General features: G+C 43.3%; 1 protein-coding gene across 1 annotated transcript; it reads left to right on the plus strand.

The window, feature by feature from the left end:
- The first annotated feature begins 18,308 nt into the window (after positions 1-18,308).
- LOC128845997 (olfactory receptor 5V1-like) lies at positions 18,309-19,241 on the plus strand. The gene has a single exon (XM_054045092.1). The coding sequence runs from the start codon at positions 18,309-18,311 to the stop codon at positions 19,239-19,241; it is 933 nt and encodes a 310-aa protein (XP_053901067.1).
- Positions 19,242-19,460: the final 219 nt, after the last annotated feature.

Raw genomic sequence — 19,460 nt, forward strand, 5'->3', positions numbered from 1 at the left:
TGGGGCCCCTGGTCTATGGGAGCTGATTGCGGGGCTGGTTCTACTTTTCCACCAGAGGGGCGGAAGGGGTTGCTACCGCCATGGGTCGGGGCGGAGGTGGCTGATTGCCCGCTGTGTGAGCCTGGGTTTTGTGGATACTGGCGGACCATTCACCCTGCCAGGCCAAGAGGGCCAATAGCCGTTCTACCAACAGGACAGTGGGTTTTTTATCCCACCAGCTTATATCCTCTCCCCGAGCCCAGAGGGAGCGCCAAATTTGCTTACAAACCTCCATCTTTGTTTTATTTCCATTTTCTTTAGTTAACGGCGAAAACCTGCCCTTCTGGGGGTGCCGGGTTGACCGGCCCTCGGCTGTCCCCTTTTCCCCTTCCACTGGTACCCGACTGGTATACACAGGGGTGCCTCCCAGCCCCGAGCTGGAGGGCAGTCACATTTACCATTTGATTTGCTTTCAAATTGCTTAGCAATTTGCATGATTTTACCCTTTAACGCTTCCCAATTTGCGGGTTCATCCTTGGCCCTTAGTCCCAATTTATTCCTCCACCAATTATTTATTTTTTCCATAAGCTTCCATAACTGAGCCACAGTCCACGGAAGCTGGCCCAAAAGGTGCTATTCCACATCCGCCGTCTGGATTTGTTCCAAGACAACCACAATTAAACTTTGCTGGTAAAAGTAATTCAACCCGGTTTGCCCCAGGCCCTGATCTAGGTTGGACAGGAACTTCCGCTTCTCTTGAGAGGAGACAAGGATGTTCACCACAGCTTGAACAATAAGCAACCCCTCTCCCTGCAAGTGGGCCACCGTGGTTTTCAGAGTGGAGGCCAGCTTCTGGTTGGCAGCAGTAAGCACCCACTTGATTTTTTGCTGGGACAAATTGTTTACGTGTATAATATTTTAGAAGGAAAGGAGCCAGGTAGTGGTCTTTTCTGTTTTAAAGGGGCCAAGCTCATGAGCCAACATGGAGATGTTGGCCGGGCCCAGCAGACTCTGGATTTTGGCTAAAATACGCTGAGTCTCGACCCACTTCCCATCCTGGAGTTGTTCTGTGAACCTCTTCTTAGTCTTAATGAGGGCCGCTATCGGGGTGCAACAAGGTTTCGCCCATGATTGGGGATTCTCGCAAAGGGAGAGATTAAAGCCCTCACAAGGGTCACCCGAATCACTCCCCATGAGGCTCGCCACCTGGATAGAACGCATAGCCAATTGGCGTTTCAACTGCTTAATTTTTTTTTATGGTGAGCACATTGCCATTTAGCCGTATTCTGGGTATGAATGGCCAAATCTTTGATGAGTTTCTGAAGGACTGGTACTTGCTTCGCCAGTACTTTCAGGCGGGTGCATTTTGCCTTTTTTGCCTAGTAGTTTTGTCTTAAGGCCTGCAACTTATTCTGGGCAAAGGCTTGGGCACTTTTAGTTGCTTAATTTTCACTAGCTGTCGGGTACACATCTCATCCCTTCTCTCCAACTCCTCTTTCTGTCCCAACAACATTTGATACCACATGGCCGCCACAGTTCATATTAATTCCACAGCTTCCCCTACATTTTGCTTTTTATACTCAGCATACAGGTTTAACAAATCCTGCCAAGTATGCACACTTTTCTGGGGCTCTACCACAGAGCTCTGTCACAGAGCCCCAGGGATTGTATCCCACTTTAGTGAGAGCCCTCTCCAACTGGGAGAGGTCCTCACACCCCTTTGACAGAGGCAGCAGGGTTCTGTCTCTCTTTGCTGCCTCCCCTGTAGCATGGGCATCCAGTTTTCCAGCCACCAGTGACCCCAGCAGGCCGGGTAGCTGGACTCCCATGTCCGTGCTCCTTAATGCCCATGCATCCAGCCGTGAACCCATTGATGATGCCATTGCCCATGACTGCGGGACTCCCAAGTCTGCAGCTGTACCCTTCTGTTTCCTGAACATGTTGTTACAATTTGTTAGTATAACTTCTAAGATTTTTTTCAGTCACTTGAAATTTTATGCTGCCCACGCTGGCACCGGGGCTTACAATGTTTACCCCCTGTGCTGGAGGGAGAGATGCTAAGCCTCCCTCTGTATTACTTGGTCCTCTACCACTGAGGGTCCATACACCAAATCCAAAACCCCTTCTCGGGCAGAGCGAGAAACCCTAAATTTTTCTTTTATACTCAGTCATGCTATGACTGAGGATGTATACACGGAGGATTATTTCTTTCACTTGCAGCGAGGGTCTCTAAGCCCTTCTCCTACTGCCCGGCACTTTTATGGCCAGGGTAGACCCACCTGCACCCTTCCCCCACCGACTGGGGTGGAGAGAGGAATGCTAAACCTCCCTCCATTTCTCAGTCATACTACGAATGAGGGTGGGGCACACCTTTAATCATAAAATCCTTAACATGAAATACCAACCATGCTGGGCAGAGCAAACATGAAACACCAAGGGCAGACCAGTTGGTGCACTCTGCAGGGCCCCTCCCGTCCACAATTCTCCACCAAAACTGTGACAGATTTATGTTACCAATCTGCCTGAGGCGTCAGGTGATTGGGCTCAACGGGTAGATGAATAAGCACACCAATTTAAAACAATTGCGCACCATCTTGGGGGGGGGGGGCTTAATTTTATTTGGAATCACATTCCTGACTTTGCCACCCTTGCTCGCCCCTTATGGGTGTTGCTCAAAAAGAAGGTGCGGTGGTGCTGGGGAGAGCTGCAGAAAACCACCTTTAAAGTATTAAAGCAAGCTGCCTTGCAAGCCCCAGCCCTCGCTTTTCCAAACACTGCCAAGCCTTTTTACCTTCGGCTGTCATGCGGTCCAGAGGCGCCGGGGGGCGTCCTCTTCCAGAGAAATGCGGAGCGTCCGCTCATCCCAGTTGCATATAATTCCCGCATATAATCCCCGCTGCAACAGCCGGAGGTAAAATATAGCCCCTGTAAAAAGGAGTGCTTGGTGGCAGTGTGGGCGGTTCAGGCTTTCCAAGCATACACCAAAGGGGTGCCAATAATACTGCAACCCCCCCCCCCCCATTATATCTTAACTGGGTCCAAAATAAGTTTGGTCTCAAACACCTGCTTGGCACAGTGAACCCTGTTCCTCTACCAAAGGGGGGTGGCATTGGAGACTCTGCAGTCCCCGGACCTGCTCAGTGTGGCTCTGGTGGAGCAGGGCACCGAGCATTCCTGTAAGGTAGCAGAGCGGGAATGTACAGCTGCCCCAAAATGGAACCTCCTTTTAATTCTTCAAAATCAAACCCAAACTAACCATTTATGGTTTACAGATCAATCCTGCTTTTTCCTCCAAGGAAATCGGTACGTCCAGTGGGCAGCCTTAAGTGGGGGGAAAGTAAGCCTCACCAAAAACCTGGTGCATGGTTCAGCACAAAATGCCAAAATAAAGGCAGTACTGCAGGTTCTAAAATATGAGAGTCAGCTGGGGGAGGACTTTGAGGTATATCTAGTAGCAAACAATAAGTATGTTGTACAGGGGGTATCAATGCACATGTTCTATTAAAAAAAATAATTGAAACACTGCAAACCATAAGCCCATCAAACATCAAAAAAAGTGGCAAAAAATAATGGTGTATAAAGGACAAAAGGGGGAGGTCTACAATGCTTGGGTAAAATCGCATGCCCATAAAAACAATAAATTACTCCATAAATAAAATGAACAAGTAAATAAACTAACTCAAATTCGTTCGAGTAAGGTAGCAGCATTGGTCACAGAACTAGCCACCACTGAGCAGGAGGACTTTGTTCAAAAATTGCATAAGTGGGCACATAAGGGGGTGAAAAAAAACCTGTTCAAAGTCAAGCAGGTGGCACAGTGGAGAAAATAAAAACAAATGGTGCAAGAAATCATGAAGGATGTCTTCAGTGCACCCAGGTAAAATGAGGAGCTCAGCTCCACATTTTACAGGGGCAAAAAACCCAAGGGGTATGGCATCATCTGCAAATAAATTGTTTTAATCTGCTACCTACAACAAAAAAAGGGTATAAATACCTCCTAGTAATCGTTAATGTATTTTTAGCCTGAACAAAAGCGTTCCCAACTGAGATTAATATGGTGGTCATGGCAGCCAAAAAAATCTTCTGCCAATATGGCACACCCCAAATTATTGGCTCGGACCTAGGGGGGGTGGTCTTTTGTGGGAGAGGTTCTTAAATCCTTACTTGCTGCCCTAAACATCAAGCAACAAATACACATCAGTTATTGGACACAAAGCAGCGGCATTGTAAAAAGGCAAAACCAAAACCATAAAAACGCCCTCCGTAAAATGTGCTCTGCTTCAAAAACGAATTGACCCCAAAAGCTGCCAATTATTTTGGCAGGCTTACATAATTCTGACCACCTAGGTACCAAATACACCCCTTACCATATCCTTTTTGGTCATCCAATAATGTGTGGTAATCTGTGGAAATTGGAGGGGAATTTACTCACCAGTTCACCAAACGGTCAGTACATCACCCAGCTGAGGGAGGAGCACTGTAAAACTCGCAAAGACGTAAAGGCTGCTTTAAATAAGAAAAAGGCCAAATGCAAAGGGCTCATCATTAAAAACGCCTGGGAATGGCAAATTAAAAACAAGGTAATGTAGCAAAAACTGGAAAAAGTGGCCCACACCCTGAACATTAAGTGGGCAGGTCCATACTCCATTGTAAACCACATCTCCCCAGTAATGTACCAGCTTCAGCTACCCGGTAAACAAAAATGGGAGCATGCCAATCAGCACAAAACATATGTTTCTTCCTAGGTTTCTGGTCATGGCATTGTGGGTCTCAGTTGTGGACCAGCCACCTGCCTGAATCATCCAGGTTTCCATCTGTCCATGGGATTATCTGGATAATTACAATTATGAGAAGGGAAAGTACCTCCAAAGGCTTTCCATGATTCAAGCTACCAATGGGGCCTGAGCCACAGTGTGGCACAAGGCTGTAGGGGAGGAGCAGTGGGGGCAATGCATAGTCCAGATAAACACAGTACGGCCACAGCAAACTACATGGTGGGTGGCTCCGAACCTTCTATAAACCACAAAGGGACAAACCCTGTTTCTCATGCGGTGGCCTCGAGCAAAATAAAAAGCCCTTTGGCGAGCAATAGCAGTCCCTAATCCATAAAGAAAATATTGCTGTTCTAACCTCCTAAACCAGGCAAACAACATGCACAACAAAACCCCAAAAGGACTGTAACAAAACAACTAATAACTTTAAAAGTTTTTATATGTGTCTCGGTTTCCCATTAAATGTATTTATGTTGTTCTTTTTCTTTCCCTTTTGCTTTGTTAACAAAACAGGCAGTAACAGCAAAAGCCCAGGAACACCCTGAACAGAAGTGGTGGAACTGCTGCTTCAGGCCTGCAAAATTCGCCAGTGTAATACAATGTATGTATGGTGGAACATATCTATAAAAATCCTTGGGTGTCCAACACTTTTGTCATCCTTTGTTAACTTTACCACTGTTCAAAATTGGCCATGGTAAAAAAAACATGTCAATTATCCATTGGCAGGGGGGCAATTGTGGCTTAGCATCCTGAAAATGTAGCATCACGTATTACCTGGGTATTTTTCCAGGGGCAGCCCCCTGCCGAAAGCCCCAGGTCCCCTGGCCCTGCATATCCCTCCCCAATTGAATCCCAAATGGGATTAACCCAAAAGGGTCCCGTACCTCGTCAGGCAACACCACGTAGGACAACACTACGTCCCATTGCTACCTAATCCCCCTCTCAAAAAGTTTGTGTCTACCTAAAAACAATGGCCCCTACCTTTAAAAAAAAACCTCCATCCATACTGCCAATGCTTATGGTTCCACTGGGAAGGGGAAATCTAAACAAAATGGCTCAAGTAAACTACTGATGGGAGGGTACATGGGAAGGTGTTCAATGTCACAAAAAAGTTCAATATGCCATCTGAGTCAATGCTCCACATTGACAGCTGGCATCAAAATGTGGTTGCAGTATTAGTCCCCAAATGGTGTTGGGTTCAACCTAACCCCCACAGTTCCAAATGTTGGTATATCACGTATATCACCCACTCATCCGCACACACGACTCACCAGTGTGGGGAAGTAAATATTACATGCCCCAAACAATTTCCAGCATCACTTCTAAACTGTAGCCTCCTCTGCTTAGCCCCTAGTCTTCAAAACATAATTCTAGAAAAGCACCTCCATATCTCCCCCACCAGCAGTTGTGGCAGTTGTTAGCCACCACCAAATGGGAGGCCGCCACTCAACACTAAATCCTTCTGAATGCCACCTTGGGAGCTTTAAACATTTACCTGCCCCTAACACGCTTTCAGGTCCCCACCTTCCTTCCCAATTGTACTGGGGGGCCACCTTCCAACTTGCCCTCCTCATGCAGACGTTGTCCTTGTCCCCCCCAAAAAGGTGAACCTTAGTGGGCTCCTTGTGGAATGGGGCCAATATGGCAGCTAGTATTTAAAATATTCAGCAAGGGTCCATAAAAAACAAAGGGTTAAAATAATTTAAAAAGGCCATAAAACTAGTCACAAGTGCAAATCTCACCCACCTTACAGTGGCCACCGCCCTTAAGCAGTATGCCCTTAAACATACTGCCAAATTGGCCCTCCACACATGGAATAACTTGAGGGACTAATTAAAACCATAATTGAGGCCGGGGACCAACTAGCAAAAATTCTGTGTTTTCCCAGCTCCAACAATATTTAATCCAAGAAGTCTGTAGCATCCAAAAAAATGTGCTCCATAAAGCCTGGTCCGGGAAAATCCATTCCCACTCAGGGATTCCCTGGGAGCAGTGGCCTTTTCACTATTTCTAAAGGTTCACTAAGTAAAAGTGCACAGGCATAGCCTGCTCCTTCATGGCCTTTGGTCCCATGAAAGGAGTGTGGGCCCCTGCTATAAAAATCCAACCATGCCTTTGGGAAGGCTGCCTCTGGGACTGGGTTGTCCATTGCGATGTGTGGGAGGTGGTGCCTCCCAATAACACAGCTAAGCGGTATGTACTGACTACATCTTCTGACTATCAGCACATATAAATTGCAAAGGGCAACACTTGGCAACTGTGGCCTATAAAGCTCCCTCAAATAATGTGTAAAAAAAGGCAATGCCAGGCCACTTTTATAAGGTGGGTCAGCTCATCTGCTTGGAAGGGGAGGCATCGGGATATGCCCCCACTAAGTCCCATGTGTTCACAATACCTCTGCATGTGTTTGAAGGATCACCTTCACCATGGTGCCCCTGAATTTGTAGTGACACTCTCAGGCACAAATTTTTTTGATGCATTGGCCCGCGGTTATGCAAAGTATGGTTAATATCTCTAACTATGTTGTGTTTAATTTTTCATAAATTACACCCAATTTTTTCCTGCCTTTAATGCACACTCAAAAACAACTAACTGTATTCCAAACAAATGCCTCCTCCTTTACAAGTATCAGAGGGGTAGCCATGTTAGTCTGGATCTGTAAAAAGCGACAAAGAGTCCGGTGGCACCTTATACACTAACAGACGTTTTGGAGCATAAGCTTTCGTGGGTGAATACTCACTTCATCAGATGCACCTCCTTTACAGTGTTGCAGCACATGTCTAATCTAAAAAAAGCTGCCTTTGTCACAGCCATCTGGATGGGGCATCTATGCCAACAAAAAAATGTGTTATGCTATGTTACAAATAAAGCCAAAAGCCACTACTGGCTAGTGTATGCAATTATTGCCACCCTAACAATTTTGTTTGTGCTATATTGCTGTTTATGTAAAAAACCAACAATATCCCTAGCCACCGTGTTAAAGGAAGAGTAAAAACCTAAGTGGTTTCAAAATGTTGATTTGGGGTTAGGGGCGGAATGTCAAAACCCAATGGCCCCCTCCCTCAGGGGGTCCCCTGGGGAGGCAAATCAACATTGTATGTTGCTAACGCTGTTGCAGGCATCGCAAGGCAGTTTGGGAAGGGTTAAAGGTGTAAGTGTGAAGTAAAAGGTTCCTTTGCAGGTTACAAAAGGACATAGAGGGAGGAAGGGAAAAGGGAATGGGTTAACTCAATGCTCCAGCTAGGTCCAAAAATAAAATGCTAACTCCAGCCCAAGGCAACCACACAACCAACTCTCAGCTGCCTGCCAAAAAACCCCCCAAAAATGGGGGCCTGAATTCCAACCTCAACCAGCCATAAAGAAAAAAGTCAGCTAAACAAAACTGCAGGGGCTGCAAAAACAAGTAAAACAGTAAAGGCCAGCAAAAAATCCCCCGACAGTTTTCACGTCCCTAAAGCGTGTTTTAAAAACGCTAAAAAAGCCACAAAAAGGCAGTTCAAACTGATACTAAAAGCACGGGGGACAAAGGTCCCTAAATAAAATGCCCCCCCAAACCCCCCAAACTTAAACCCCTCCTAAAAGCTAAAGCAAATCAAAGATCAACAGTGGACCCTGAACAGCCTGTGCACAAAACAAAACTCTCGTCCACCCTTCCCCTTCTTCTTCTTATATTACACTCAGGCTTGGCCAGCCTTGGGTAGTGGGTGTGTTAGTATAAAAGTGGGCTAAGACATGGGTACTAACACTTTCTTCCTTCCTTTAAATAATGTGAAAAGATCCCACACTCACCGCTGTTATTTTATTAATAAAGCTTTAAAACTTAAACACTTGGTGTGCTCCTTCATTCCCTCCCCTAACAATCCTGCACCCTCAGCCTGATCACCTGATGCCTCAGGCAAATTGGTAACATAAATCTGACACAGTAGGAATAAGGGTGTGTGACTTTTGCGGGGGCTGCTTCAGCTACCTGCATGGATGTTATGGCTGCTCCTTCATAACCTGAGACCCAGGAGAGGAATGCAACAAGGTGACTCTTGGCCTGGGAAGTGAGACAAAGGCCACAGGAGGAGCAATGGGTAGGGCAGGGGGAGGACCAGACCCCTGGCTCTGGGCTCCTCTCCTCCCAAGATGGACTTGGCTGAAAGTCACTGATTTCTGTGATAATAAATTCTGTCCTACGCTGTGTTCCTGTTGACTAATAAACCTGTTTTACCAGCTGGCTGAGTGTCCCCTCTGACTGCGGAGTTTGGGTGCAGGGCCCATTGGCTTCCCCAGATGCTCTGCCCAGGCAGACTCGCTGCGGGAAGTACATAGTGGGGAATATTCTGAGGTCTGACCCAGGAAGGTCGAAGCTGTGTAAGCTTCTTTCCCTGGAGACAGTATGCTCAGAGAGAGGAGGCATGCTCCACCAGAGTCCAGGCTGGTTTCATATGGAGTAGATCCAGAGCATCACACTGGTGACTCTGTGACTGTCAGTAATGGTGAACCTCTCTGATACTTGAGTAATGGTGAAGAATCACTAAAAATGTGAATTCTTTTTATTTAATTATTCAGATTTTTTGTGTGCAATTTTTTCAGAATTCTTTCAGTCAAAAGTATTACCAAAAATGTGAATTGAATAATATGATTATCATTTAAACTGTTTTAGTTGTTTTCAATTGAAGTTTTGCATGGCAATTTCCCCCCATTTTTTAATCAATTTTATTTTCTGTTTATTATTCATCATTTCAGTTTAAAAAAATGAATATTTTTGGTTAGCTGTTTAGTCCAATTGAGGGACATTTTTAATGAAATTTTTTTAATTTGAATTTGATTTAAATATTTTTTAAAGAAAATATTTCTTTATACAATGAGAAATGATAAACAAATATTTGTAATAAAATGTCATGAAACATTTCAGATTTTAAAACTTTTTTGACCAAAAAAGTAAAATAGTAGTTTGAAATTTTTTATTGGTGCTGATGTCATAGCTCAGTGGTTTGAGCATTGGCTTGCTAAACTCAGGGTTGTGAGTTCAATCCTTGAAGGGGTCATTTAAGGATCTGGGGCAAAAATCTGTCTGGGGATTGGTCCTGCTTTGAGCAGGGGGGTGGACTAGATGACCTCCTGAGGTCCCTGACAACCCTGATATTATCTGTATCAGTGTGCCTTTATAGATGAGTACTATCTTGCTCTTATATAGTTTGTCTTTTCTCCATAGACCTCAAGGCATTTCATAAAAGAAGAGAAAATCTTTATTCCCATTTGACATATGGGGAAACTGAGACACTGAGACAGGAAGTGACTTGCCCAAGGTCGCAGACCAGGCCAGAGGCAGAACTGGGAAGACAACCCTGTTTTCTTGAGTCAGGTAGACAGAACTCCTGCCTTTCTATATGGCTAGATGGGAAAGGTGTCCTGAAATGTTTACTGCTGTAACATAAGGTCACAGCCTGGAAAAGATACATACACCCATTTGTTTCCCCAGGGTGTTGAATCTTATTTAAATAGATCACAAGGAAACAGGGATGATATTTATCATACACTACTCCCTTTCTCCTTCCTTTTTGTGTGCTGCCATCTAGAGGTAAAAACTACCCCATTAAACATCAGTGTACATTCTCAAAGTTGTTCAGGAAATGCTGTAGCTTTTAGAGCTCACTAAATATTTTGGACATAATAGTAAATGCTGCTTGATCAAAATCAAAATGTTTCATGGGCACGTGTCAATTTCAACAATTTTTAATGGAAAACTGAAACAAATCATTTCAGCTTTCTTGTTTAGTATCCATAAGATTAGCATGTTTCATTTCAATAAAGTAAAAATATGTAATTTCAACCAAGGGTCATGGTGGATTCCTCATTACGGACCATTTTAAAATCAAGATTGAATGTTTTTTTTTTTTAAAATTAATGCTCTAAGAATTATTTCAGGGATGTTCTCTGGCTGGTATTTATGCAGGAGGTCAGGCTGCAGGATCACACAGGTCTCTTCTAGCCTAAGAATCTATGAAAAAAAAACCCTTAATTGTTTCTTTTTTTTGTTTAGACTTTTACATTCCATTATAATATTAATTCTAGTTTAATATATGTATTATATTTTATATATATGCAATACTTTATATTGTACCATAAAGACTTTACTTTTTCAAAATTAAATATTCAGATGTTTCTGTATCAACTTTTTTCAGACATTTCATTCTACAGGAAATGTTGACATTTTATTCCAATTTGTAATGAACAAAAATTTGGAAATGTCAAAATTTCTCATTGAATGGTAATTAATTTTAAGTCCCCTAACGTCCTAACATTTAACACCCCCCTCAACTTCTGCTGCTTCCTAGAGTCCATTATTCAGTATAGCCTCCCGTTTCCCACTCCACTCCACCCTCTGCTGCCCCCCTAGTGCCATTATATAGTGTAGCTGGGTTTTGTTTGAATTTATTATCAGAGGGGTAGCCGTGTTAGTCTGAATCTGTAAAAAGCAACAGAGGGTCCTGTGGCACCTTTGAGACTAACAGAAGTACTGGGAGCATAAGCTTTCGTGGGTAAGAACCTCACTTCTTCAGATGCAAGAAGTGAGGTTCTTACCCACGAAAGCTTATGCTCCCAGTACTTCTGTTAGTCTCAAAAGTGCAACAGGACCCTCTGTTTGAATTTATTGTCTGTGAAAGGTGCTAGATTGATAGCCTTGGAGAATGAATCCCTCTCTTCACCACGGAACATATACACCATGAGCAGGGGCAATGTAAAATTCTTTATGCTGCTCTACCAATATATGCTGACTGTGACCAATAGGGATGAACTATAGAAGTGAAAGAAAAGCTCACTCTCCATACCCCATTCAATCCATTGCTCCTCTGCTGAGTATTCCATCAAGGGAGACAATTTGTGCCAATTGTTGCTGGTGGCATTTTGTGTTGTGGGGGGAGTTAGATTGTGACTGGAGCTAGTTGGGGAAAAAATAAAATGCATTTTTTAAAAAAAATTCCAATTTTTGTTGTTGTTTAAATGTTCCAATTTTTAGGAAATTATTTTAAAACTGAAAGCTTTCCACCAGCTCTAGCTGTGACCCTATTCCTTTCCTACAGGCTACAAAACATAGTGTCTGTTTTTGTGTGAATGAAATATCCTCTTTTTAGTCATCACAGCTAAACCCTCAATCATTTCTTCCACTGGGGACATTACAATCACAACTGGTTAGAAGATACCAATTATTTTACAGGATTTTTTTAAAATGTGTTTTGAAATATATATTTTTAAACTTCCCCAAATCGTGGGTCAATTTTTCCTTAAACCAAAGCTGTTTGTGGGGAATTTTGAAAGAAATAAAATGATATACAAATTTCCTGGGCAAAATCATTGGCATTTTTCAATGGAGAAAGAAAAGTGAAAGCTGTTCCCTCCTCCCTTGAGTTCTTCAGTATACAGGCATCATTTTTGGCAACAAATAAGAATCAGTTTTATGAAAAATGACAATTTGTACTTGAAAGTGAACCAAAAACTGAAATGTTTTTTTTTTTACTGAAAACCAAAAAAAGTTACAAAAAATGGATTACCATTTGGTCAATGTAAATTCAGACAATTTTCAGAAAGCATGACCAAGCCCTACTAAATCATCCCAGCCATGGCTTTGTCCAGCTGGGCCTTACAAACCTCTACAGATGGGATTCCACCACTTTTTTGTTTTGGCTAAAAAGCTACTTTCCATCACACAGACACATACAAACGTGTAGAGACAAAAATGTCCGCCAGCGCCAGTTACATCAGTGAGAAATGAATCACTGGACTCTATCAAAGGTTTTAAATGATGGCAACTGGAACAGTATGTCGAGACTCAGATTTTAAAGAAATGAAGGGGATCTGGGCAGCCAAATCTCATTAATTTTCTTGTGAACTGGGCACCCAAATGCCTTAAACTGTGTTGAAAATCTGAACCACATTCTTCATTTGAGTCTCTGAGATCTCACAAGTTAAGCAAGGTTTGGCTGCTTGGTTTTTGGATGAGAACCCACCAAGAATACTTCAGTGAGCAGGCTAGGTAGCTCAGGTTGTGTATGTGTGATATCCCCTTGGCCTTAGTGCTGGCGCCGATGCTCCAGCCCAGCAGTAGGGGGCACTGTGTTGCAAGGTGGGGGCTCATTAGTGGTACCTCCCCTCAAAATCTGTACTGAAGCCAGTTGCTTGGCATGATTCTAAGCGAAAGTTCTATGGCCTTTTGCAGAGTCACAGGTTCCCAGGATTGTGACCCCCATCCTGTAAGCATTCTTTGTTCTGAGATGTATACATTTCCATTTAGCCCTATTAAAACACAAAAGTTCTTCATTGGTTTCTTGGAAGATATTTGCATCTGCTTTGAAAACTAACAGGCTGAGCGTAATTGTCTATGTCTGGGATTTTCAGTGGAGCCCAAGGGAGTTGAGTGCCCAAATCGCACTGAAATTCTCTGATCCTGATTTTTAATCATCTCTGTGCTGCAGCCTTTTGGGAGTGAGACCTTGGGAGTGAGGTGTCTGGATATTCTATATTATAGATCTGCTGATAGGTCACTTCACCCACACTCTGCTTTGAGCAAAGATGGGCTTGGTGTGTGTTTAGGGGTTGGGTTTTTCCATCCTTTAGCAGATGTGGAGAGTGCACCCTGTCTCACTTCTGATAAGCAATGTGGGACTGAGAAGCAAGTGGAAACAATACTTATAACCAAGGTAAATGCTTCTTTATGAGCACTGAAGATGTTATCTTATTACAGCAGAGCAGAGAGTTAGATAGGGTCTTAAAGGGCCAGCGTCCAGAGTTTCCAAAGGTATTTCAGCACCTAAAGATGCAGCTACTTACCCAATGGGCATTTCAAAAGCGATTGTTTTCAAGAAGGGAGAGGGAGCCAGTGCTTATGGCATGGTTGGGGTTATGAGTGACCTGTTTTCAATTCTCTGTTCTGCTGCAGATTTCCTGTGTGATTGTGGCTAAGCCAGGTACATAATGGTTTAATTTACATTGAAACCAATAGGAATTAGGCACCTGCTTCCATGCCCTTGAAAATCCCACTAGGTGCCTAGCTGCATTTTTAGGCACCTAAATACCTTTGGAAAATTGGCCTTTGTTTCTCTAGATGTAAATATGGAATTCTTCCAGGCCTCACAAAGATCAATACATTTTTGATTGTGGGGTTTTCAAGTGCTAGGGATATGGAGCTCAGGTAAGTACCTAAGATAGGTAAATAGCTTTCAAAAGCCGGCACCATGTTCTGATTTCGGTTGCCCTCTATCAACTCTGAAGAGGCCCTCCAGATTCACATCAGGGTCACTGAGATCAAAACCTTGCTTTCCAGGGTCTGAGATAATGGCTCGACTTCTGCAGTCTTTTCTCAGGCAAAAATCTCACTGGCATCAGAAGGAGTTTTGCCTAAATATCAGTGAAAACTGACCCTGCACTCCTTATTCATGTGCGTAGCTACACTGAAGAGAATCCCGTATTTCTTGTGGCGTAAGGTATTACTCATCAAGAGTAAGACCTGGTTTATCACAGACTTTCTAGCAGTATAACTATTTTAGTTATGACCGTGTTTTTTTATCAATATAGTTATACAGTACCAACTCCTCGTGTAGACATAATTATAGCTTATTTCTAGAACTGGTTTGAAACAATATGCTGTTTTGCCAAGACATATCAGTCTCCATGAAACATTCATCGGGAAGTTTTTTGGGTGCAGGGTAAAAAGAAAGAGAGATTCAGTAGCTGTGTGCTTAGGGTAGGAGCTGGGGATGTGGAAAATTGATATTCAATCTGTCCTCTGCCTGAATTGGAATCCTTGGCTGGAAAAAAATTCTGCTGTGACTCATGCAGAATATCAGAGGGGTAGCCATGTTAGTCTGAATCTGTAAAAAGCAACAGAGGGTCCTGTAGCACCTTTAAGACTAACAGAAGTATTGGGAGCATAAACTTTAGTGGGTAAGAACCTCACTTCTTCAGATGTTCAGAGGTTCTTACCCACGAAAGCTTATGCTCCCAATACTTCTGTTAGTCTTAAAGGTGCCACAGGACCCTCTATTGCTCATGTAGAATAGGGACTTGAAGCTGGATTTCTCCCATCCCAGACTGCTCACTAACTGCCAGGTGATACCCATCACTCTCTTAACACAGTTCTGTTTTCATTAAAATGTTCTGAAGGTTTTGTTTTCATAGTTTTATAGAAATGAGGCAGGAGTAAATATACTTAGACCATCCCTGATGGGTGTTTCTCTAATCCGTTCTTAAAACTTCCACAACCCCCCTAGATAACTTGTTCCAGAGCTCAACTACCCTTAGAGTTAGAAAGTATTTCCTAATATCTAACCTACATCTTCATTCCACAGCATAAACTGATTCCTCCTTGTCCCAGCTTCAGTGGATGTGAACAACTGATCACTGTCCTCTTTATAACAGTCCATAGCTGCAATGATATATAGTACCTTTATATTGCTATAACTGTGTCCACACAAGCAAGAATTGTAATCTCTACGTAGTACAACCGAGCATGACTGATCTTTTCCCCATCAAAACCATGTATTTTTCAATGGAAAATGGCTTTTCAATCAAAGGGCATTTTTTTTTGCAGAAACAATTGTTTTGTCATAATGTTGAAAAAACTAAAACTAGTTTTTGTTTTGTTTTTGGCAAACCAAAAAATGTTCAGTGACAAATTCCAGCAGAAAAGAAAAATGTTCATTTTTGTCAAAACTGTTGCAGAATTTTTTTTTTCATGATTCACCTCCAAAATCAAGCCCTAGAGGATAATTTGCATGAATGTGGGTTTTAGAAGTTTGTAGTAAGAACTTCTGGGATTTCTTTGATTCTGATGCTGATTCTCATCTGCAGTGTGCTAAAGGGGGCAGATAAAATGTAAAGTGTTATATAAACTGAACATATTACATTATTGATTATCAATTGCTAATCACTAGTATGTAACTTATATTCTTAATAACTACTGTTAATGAGCCATGTAAACCTAATTTTTGGAGGGCTGATTTCCTTTCTGTGCTGAAAATGTAGGCTGGACTTCTCAAAAACAGCAAAGGGAGTGAAGTGCCCAATTTCATTTCTATTCTTTGTGATTTTGGTGCCTAAATTGCTTAGGTTTTTTGGCTCCTGCAAAGGCTCTGTTTCAATCTCAGTACTAGAGCTGGTCACGATTTTCCATCTAAAACAATTTGGACCAAAATTGTCTTTTTTTTTTTTTTTTTTTTGCAGGAACATTTTATTTTCTGCAAAAACTGAAAATTCCTCAGTCAAAGCTTTTCTGGTTTAGGTAACATTCATTTTTGAAACATGATTTTTCAACAGAAAGCTGAAAATTTTCACTGAAAAGAGGTTTCTACAATCAATGTATTTTCAACAAAGGTAGTTTTTGGAAAGTGATTTTTTTCAGGTTTTTATTTTTTTTAAAGAAGGGGGAAGAAAGGAATTCTTTCACGGGAAATATCAACAAAAATGAAAATTTGTCAGAATTTCCAGCAAAATATAATCAACCATTTTGAACTAGCTTCACTCAGCATGGAACAGCCCAACCCCGTTGCTTAATGCAAGAACAGCTCGGCTAGCAAGGGAATCAGCACAGCTGCATTCACATATTATAAAGCACTTTAGCTTGATGGGACAGCACCATTACTTTAATTCTTCTACAGGGAAACTGAGGCACAGATAGGGGAAGTGACTTGTCCATGGTCACACAGCAGGGCGTTGGGAGAACCAAGAATAGAACCTAAGGGTCCTGACTTCTTGCCTTCTTGAAGACCAAGGGATCAGCTTTTCAAAAGAGTTTAAGGCTTAGGAGCAAAATCCCATTGAAAATCCCAACTACATCTCCTAGGGGCTTTTTGCAAACTGCACCCAAGATTATTCCCCTCTTGATACTATTGCTAAGTGCTGCCAAAAGCTATGTCACAACAATCACTAACAGACTCATCTCCTCCTGCAGCTCTGCACAGCGAGCGGCAGCCCCTGGAGTGAGTCTCAGAGCCTGAGTTGCCCACCTCCCTCACCAGGTTTCAGACCCCAAGCTTCCCTCTGAGCTGCAACATGCACATGGCTAATTTTAGCATCCTATCATGAGCCCCGTGAGACCAAGTCTGTCAACCGGGATCTGAGACTTGCTGCCACTCGCAGTATAGATGTACCAGGGAATACCCTTTCATATAATAGTGCAATGCCAGGGCAATAGATAATCTTTCGATAAGAACATAAGAATGACCACATTGAGTCACAACAATGGTCCATCTAGCCCTGTATCCTCTTTTCCAACGGTGGTTGGTGCTAGATGCTTGAGAGGGAATGAACAGAACAGGGCAATTTCATGTGATCCTGTTGATCCTGTCCCCTCTTCTGGCAGTTGGCAGTTTAGGGACACCCGGAGCATAGGGGTGCATTCCTGACTAATATACATGGAGGGACCTATCCTCCATAAATTTACCTAATTCTTTTTTAACCCAGTTATACATTTGGCCTTCATAACATCCCCTGGCAATGAGTTCCACAAGTCGACTTGTGAGTTGTGTTAAGAAATAGTTCCTTAAGATTGTTTCAAACCTGCTGCCTACTAATTTCGTTGGGTGACCCGAGCTCCTATGTTATGTGAAGGGGTAAATAACAATTCTCTATGTATCTATCTATCTATCTATCTAGGTAAAAGCTAGAAGGGAGGGATAGCTTAGTGGTTTAAATATTGGCCTGATAAACCCAGGGCTCTGAGTTCAATCTTTGAGGGGGGCATTTAGGGATCTAGGATAAAAAAAATAATAGTTGGGGATTGGTCCTGCTTTGAGTAGCAAGTTGGACTAGATGACTGCCTTCTAACCCTCATATTCTATGATCACTAGATTATGTAATTTGACCTTCTGTGTATCACAGGCCCTTAAATTCCACCCAGTTATGCCCCTGTATTGAGCCCAATAACTTGTGTGTGGCTAAAGGCTATTTTCCAAAATGGCATCCAGTCTGGATCTGAAGTCATCCAGAAATGGAGACTTCATTACTTCCTTTAGTAGTTTGTTACAATGGCTACTCAACCCCCACATCTTCCTTTTACAGGGATCTTAAAGCTCTGAACTCACACTGAAATAAAGTGGTACTTAGACATCTCACTTCCTTAGATTCTTTTGAAGAGATGAGTCTTTTTAGACAAAAGGACATGTATGTCCAGCCCAGGACAGCTGTCAATATTATTGCATAGAAACAGGCATCGGAATGTGAAATTATATTATATAATCTTGCTATTAACTCATAAAATCCTATAATATTGTATAACAGTACGGAGGAATGTCGGTACATTGAATTTTACAACCAGCTCAGGGATGTGTTTTGTATCAGTTCTACACTCCAATGAGGGACAACAAATTATTTAATATAAAGGATTCTGATTTTAGTTCTGCAGGAAAAGGGACCATGCGGTGAACTAAGGTATACTTATGTGGATCCAATTGCATTTATTGGCAATATCTGGATGAAAATTACACCTCTGGAATTTCCAAAAAGGGACTTCCATTGGCAGAAATCAATCACTCAGTCAAGCCGATTGGCCAGCCTTGTAGGATCACGATTATCAGGATGGCAGATGCAAGGAACCAAACAGGTGTGTCCGAGTTTATTCTGCTGGGTTTCTCTGACCACCCTCAGGTGCAGCTGATACTATTTGTCGCCTTTGCATCTGCCTATGCCGCGGCCCTTCTTGGGAATGTCTCCATCATCACAGTCATCTGTTCACAGCCTGGACTCCACACCCCCATGTACTTCTTCCTGGTCAACCTCTCCCTGCTGGACATTGGCTGTGTGACCTCGACCGTGCCACAGATGCTGAAGAACCTGCTGGCCCAAAAGAAGGCCATCTCCTTCCAAGGCTGTCTGGCACAGATGTACTTCTTCACCGCCTTCCTGGCGACGGAGCTGCTGCTGCTGACTGGCATGGCTTTCGACCGCTATGTGGCCATTTGCCACCCCTTGCGCTACTCCCTCGTCATGAGCCAGAGGACCTGCTGCCACCTGGCAGTAGGGATATGGGCATCGGGCTTCCTAATCTCTCTGCCACATACACTCTCCTTGCTCCGCTTGTCCTTCTGCGGGCCCAACATTATCAACCACTTCTTCTGCGAGCTACCACCGCTGCTTCAGCTGTCCTGCAGCGACACAGGCTACAACCAAACCTTGGCCCTGGTGACGGATGTGTTTCTGGGCATAGGCTGCTTCCTCCTCACCCTCCTCTCCTATGTCTACATCGTCTCTTCTGTCCTGAAAATCCAGTCTGCCGCAGGGAAGCGCAAGGCCTTCTCCACCTGCTCCTCTCATGTGATGGTGGTGACGCTTTTTTATAGCACTGTGATTTACACTTATGTCCGGCCCCCCTCCGCTTACCTGGACAGAGACAAAGCCGTGGCTGCTCTGTACACTATGGTCACTCCCCTTGTCAACCCCCTCATCTACAGCTTGCGGAACAAGGAGGTGAAGGAGGCCTTTAAAAAACTTATGGGTGGAAACAGAGGCTGAGATTTTTCCACTCCATCAAGGGCAGCATGTCCAAGCATGTCCCTTCTCCTTTAGGAACAGTAATAGAGGGCAGGGAAAGCATGGCCCATTGGGTGGGGTACTGGCTTGGCTCATTGAAGATGAGGGTTCAGTTCTTGACGCCTACAGCCTTCATGTGTGACCTTGGGTGAGTCAATCAGGGAGATGTTTCCAAAGGCATTTAAGCACCTAATGGGATTT

This window comes from Malaclemys terrapin, chromosome 12 (assembly GCF_027887155.1).
Source record: "Malaclemys terrapin pileata isolate rMalTer1 chromosome 12, rMalTer1.hap1, whole genome shotgun sequence".
Classification (NCBI taxonomy): domain Eukaryota; kingdom Metazoa; phylum Chordata; order Testudines; family Emydidae; genus Malaclemys; species Malaclemys terrapin.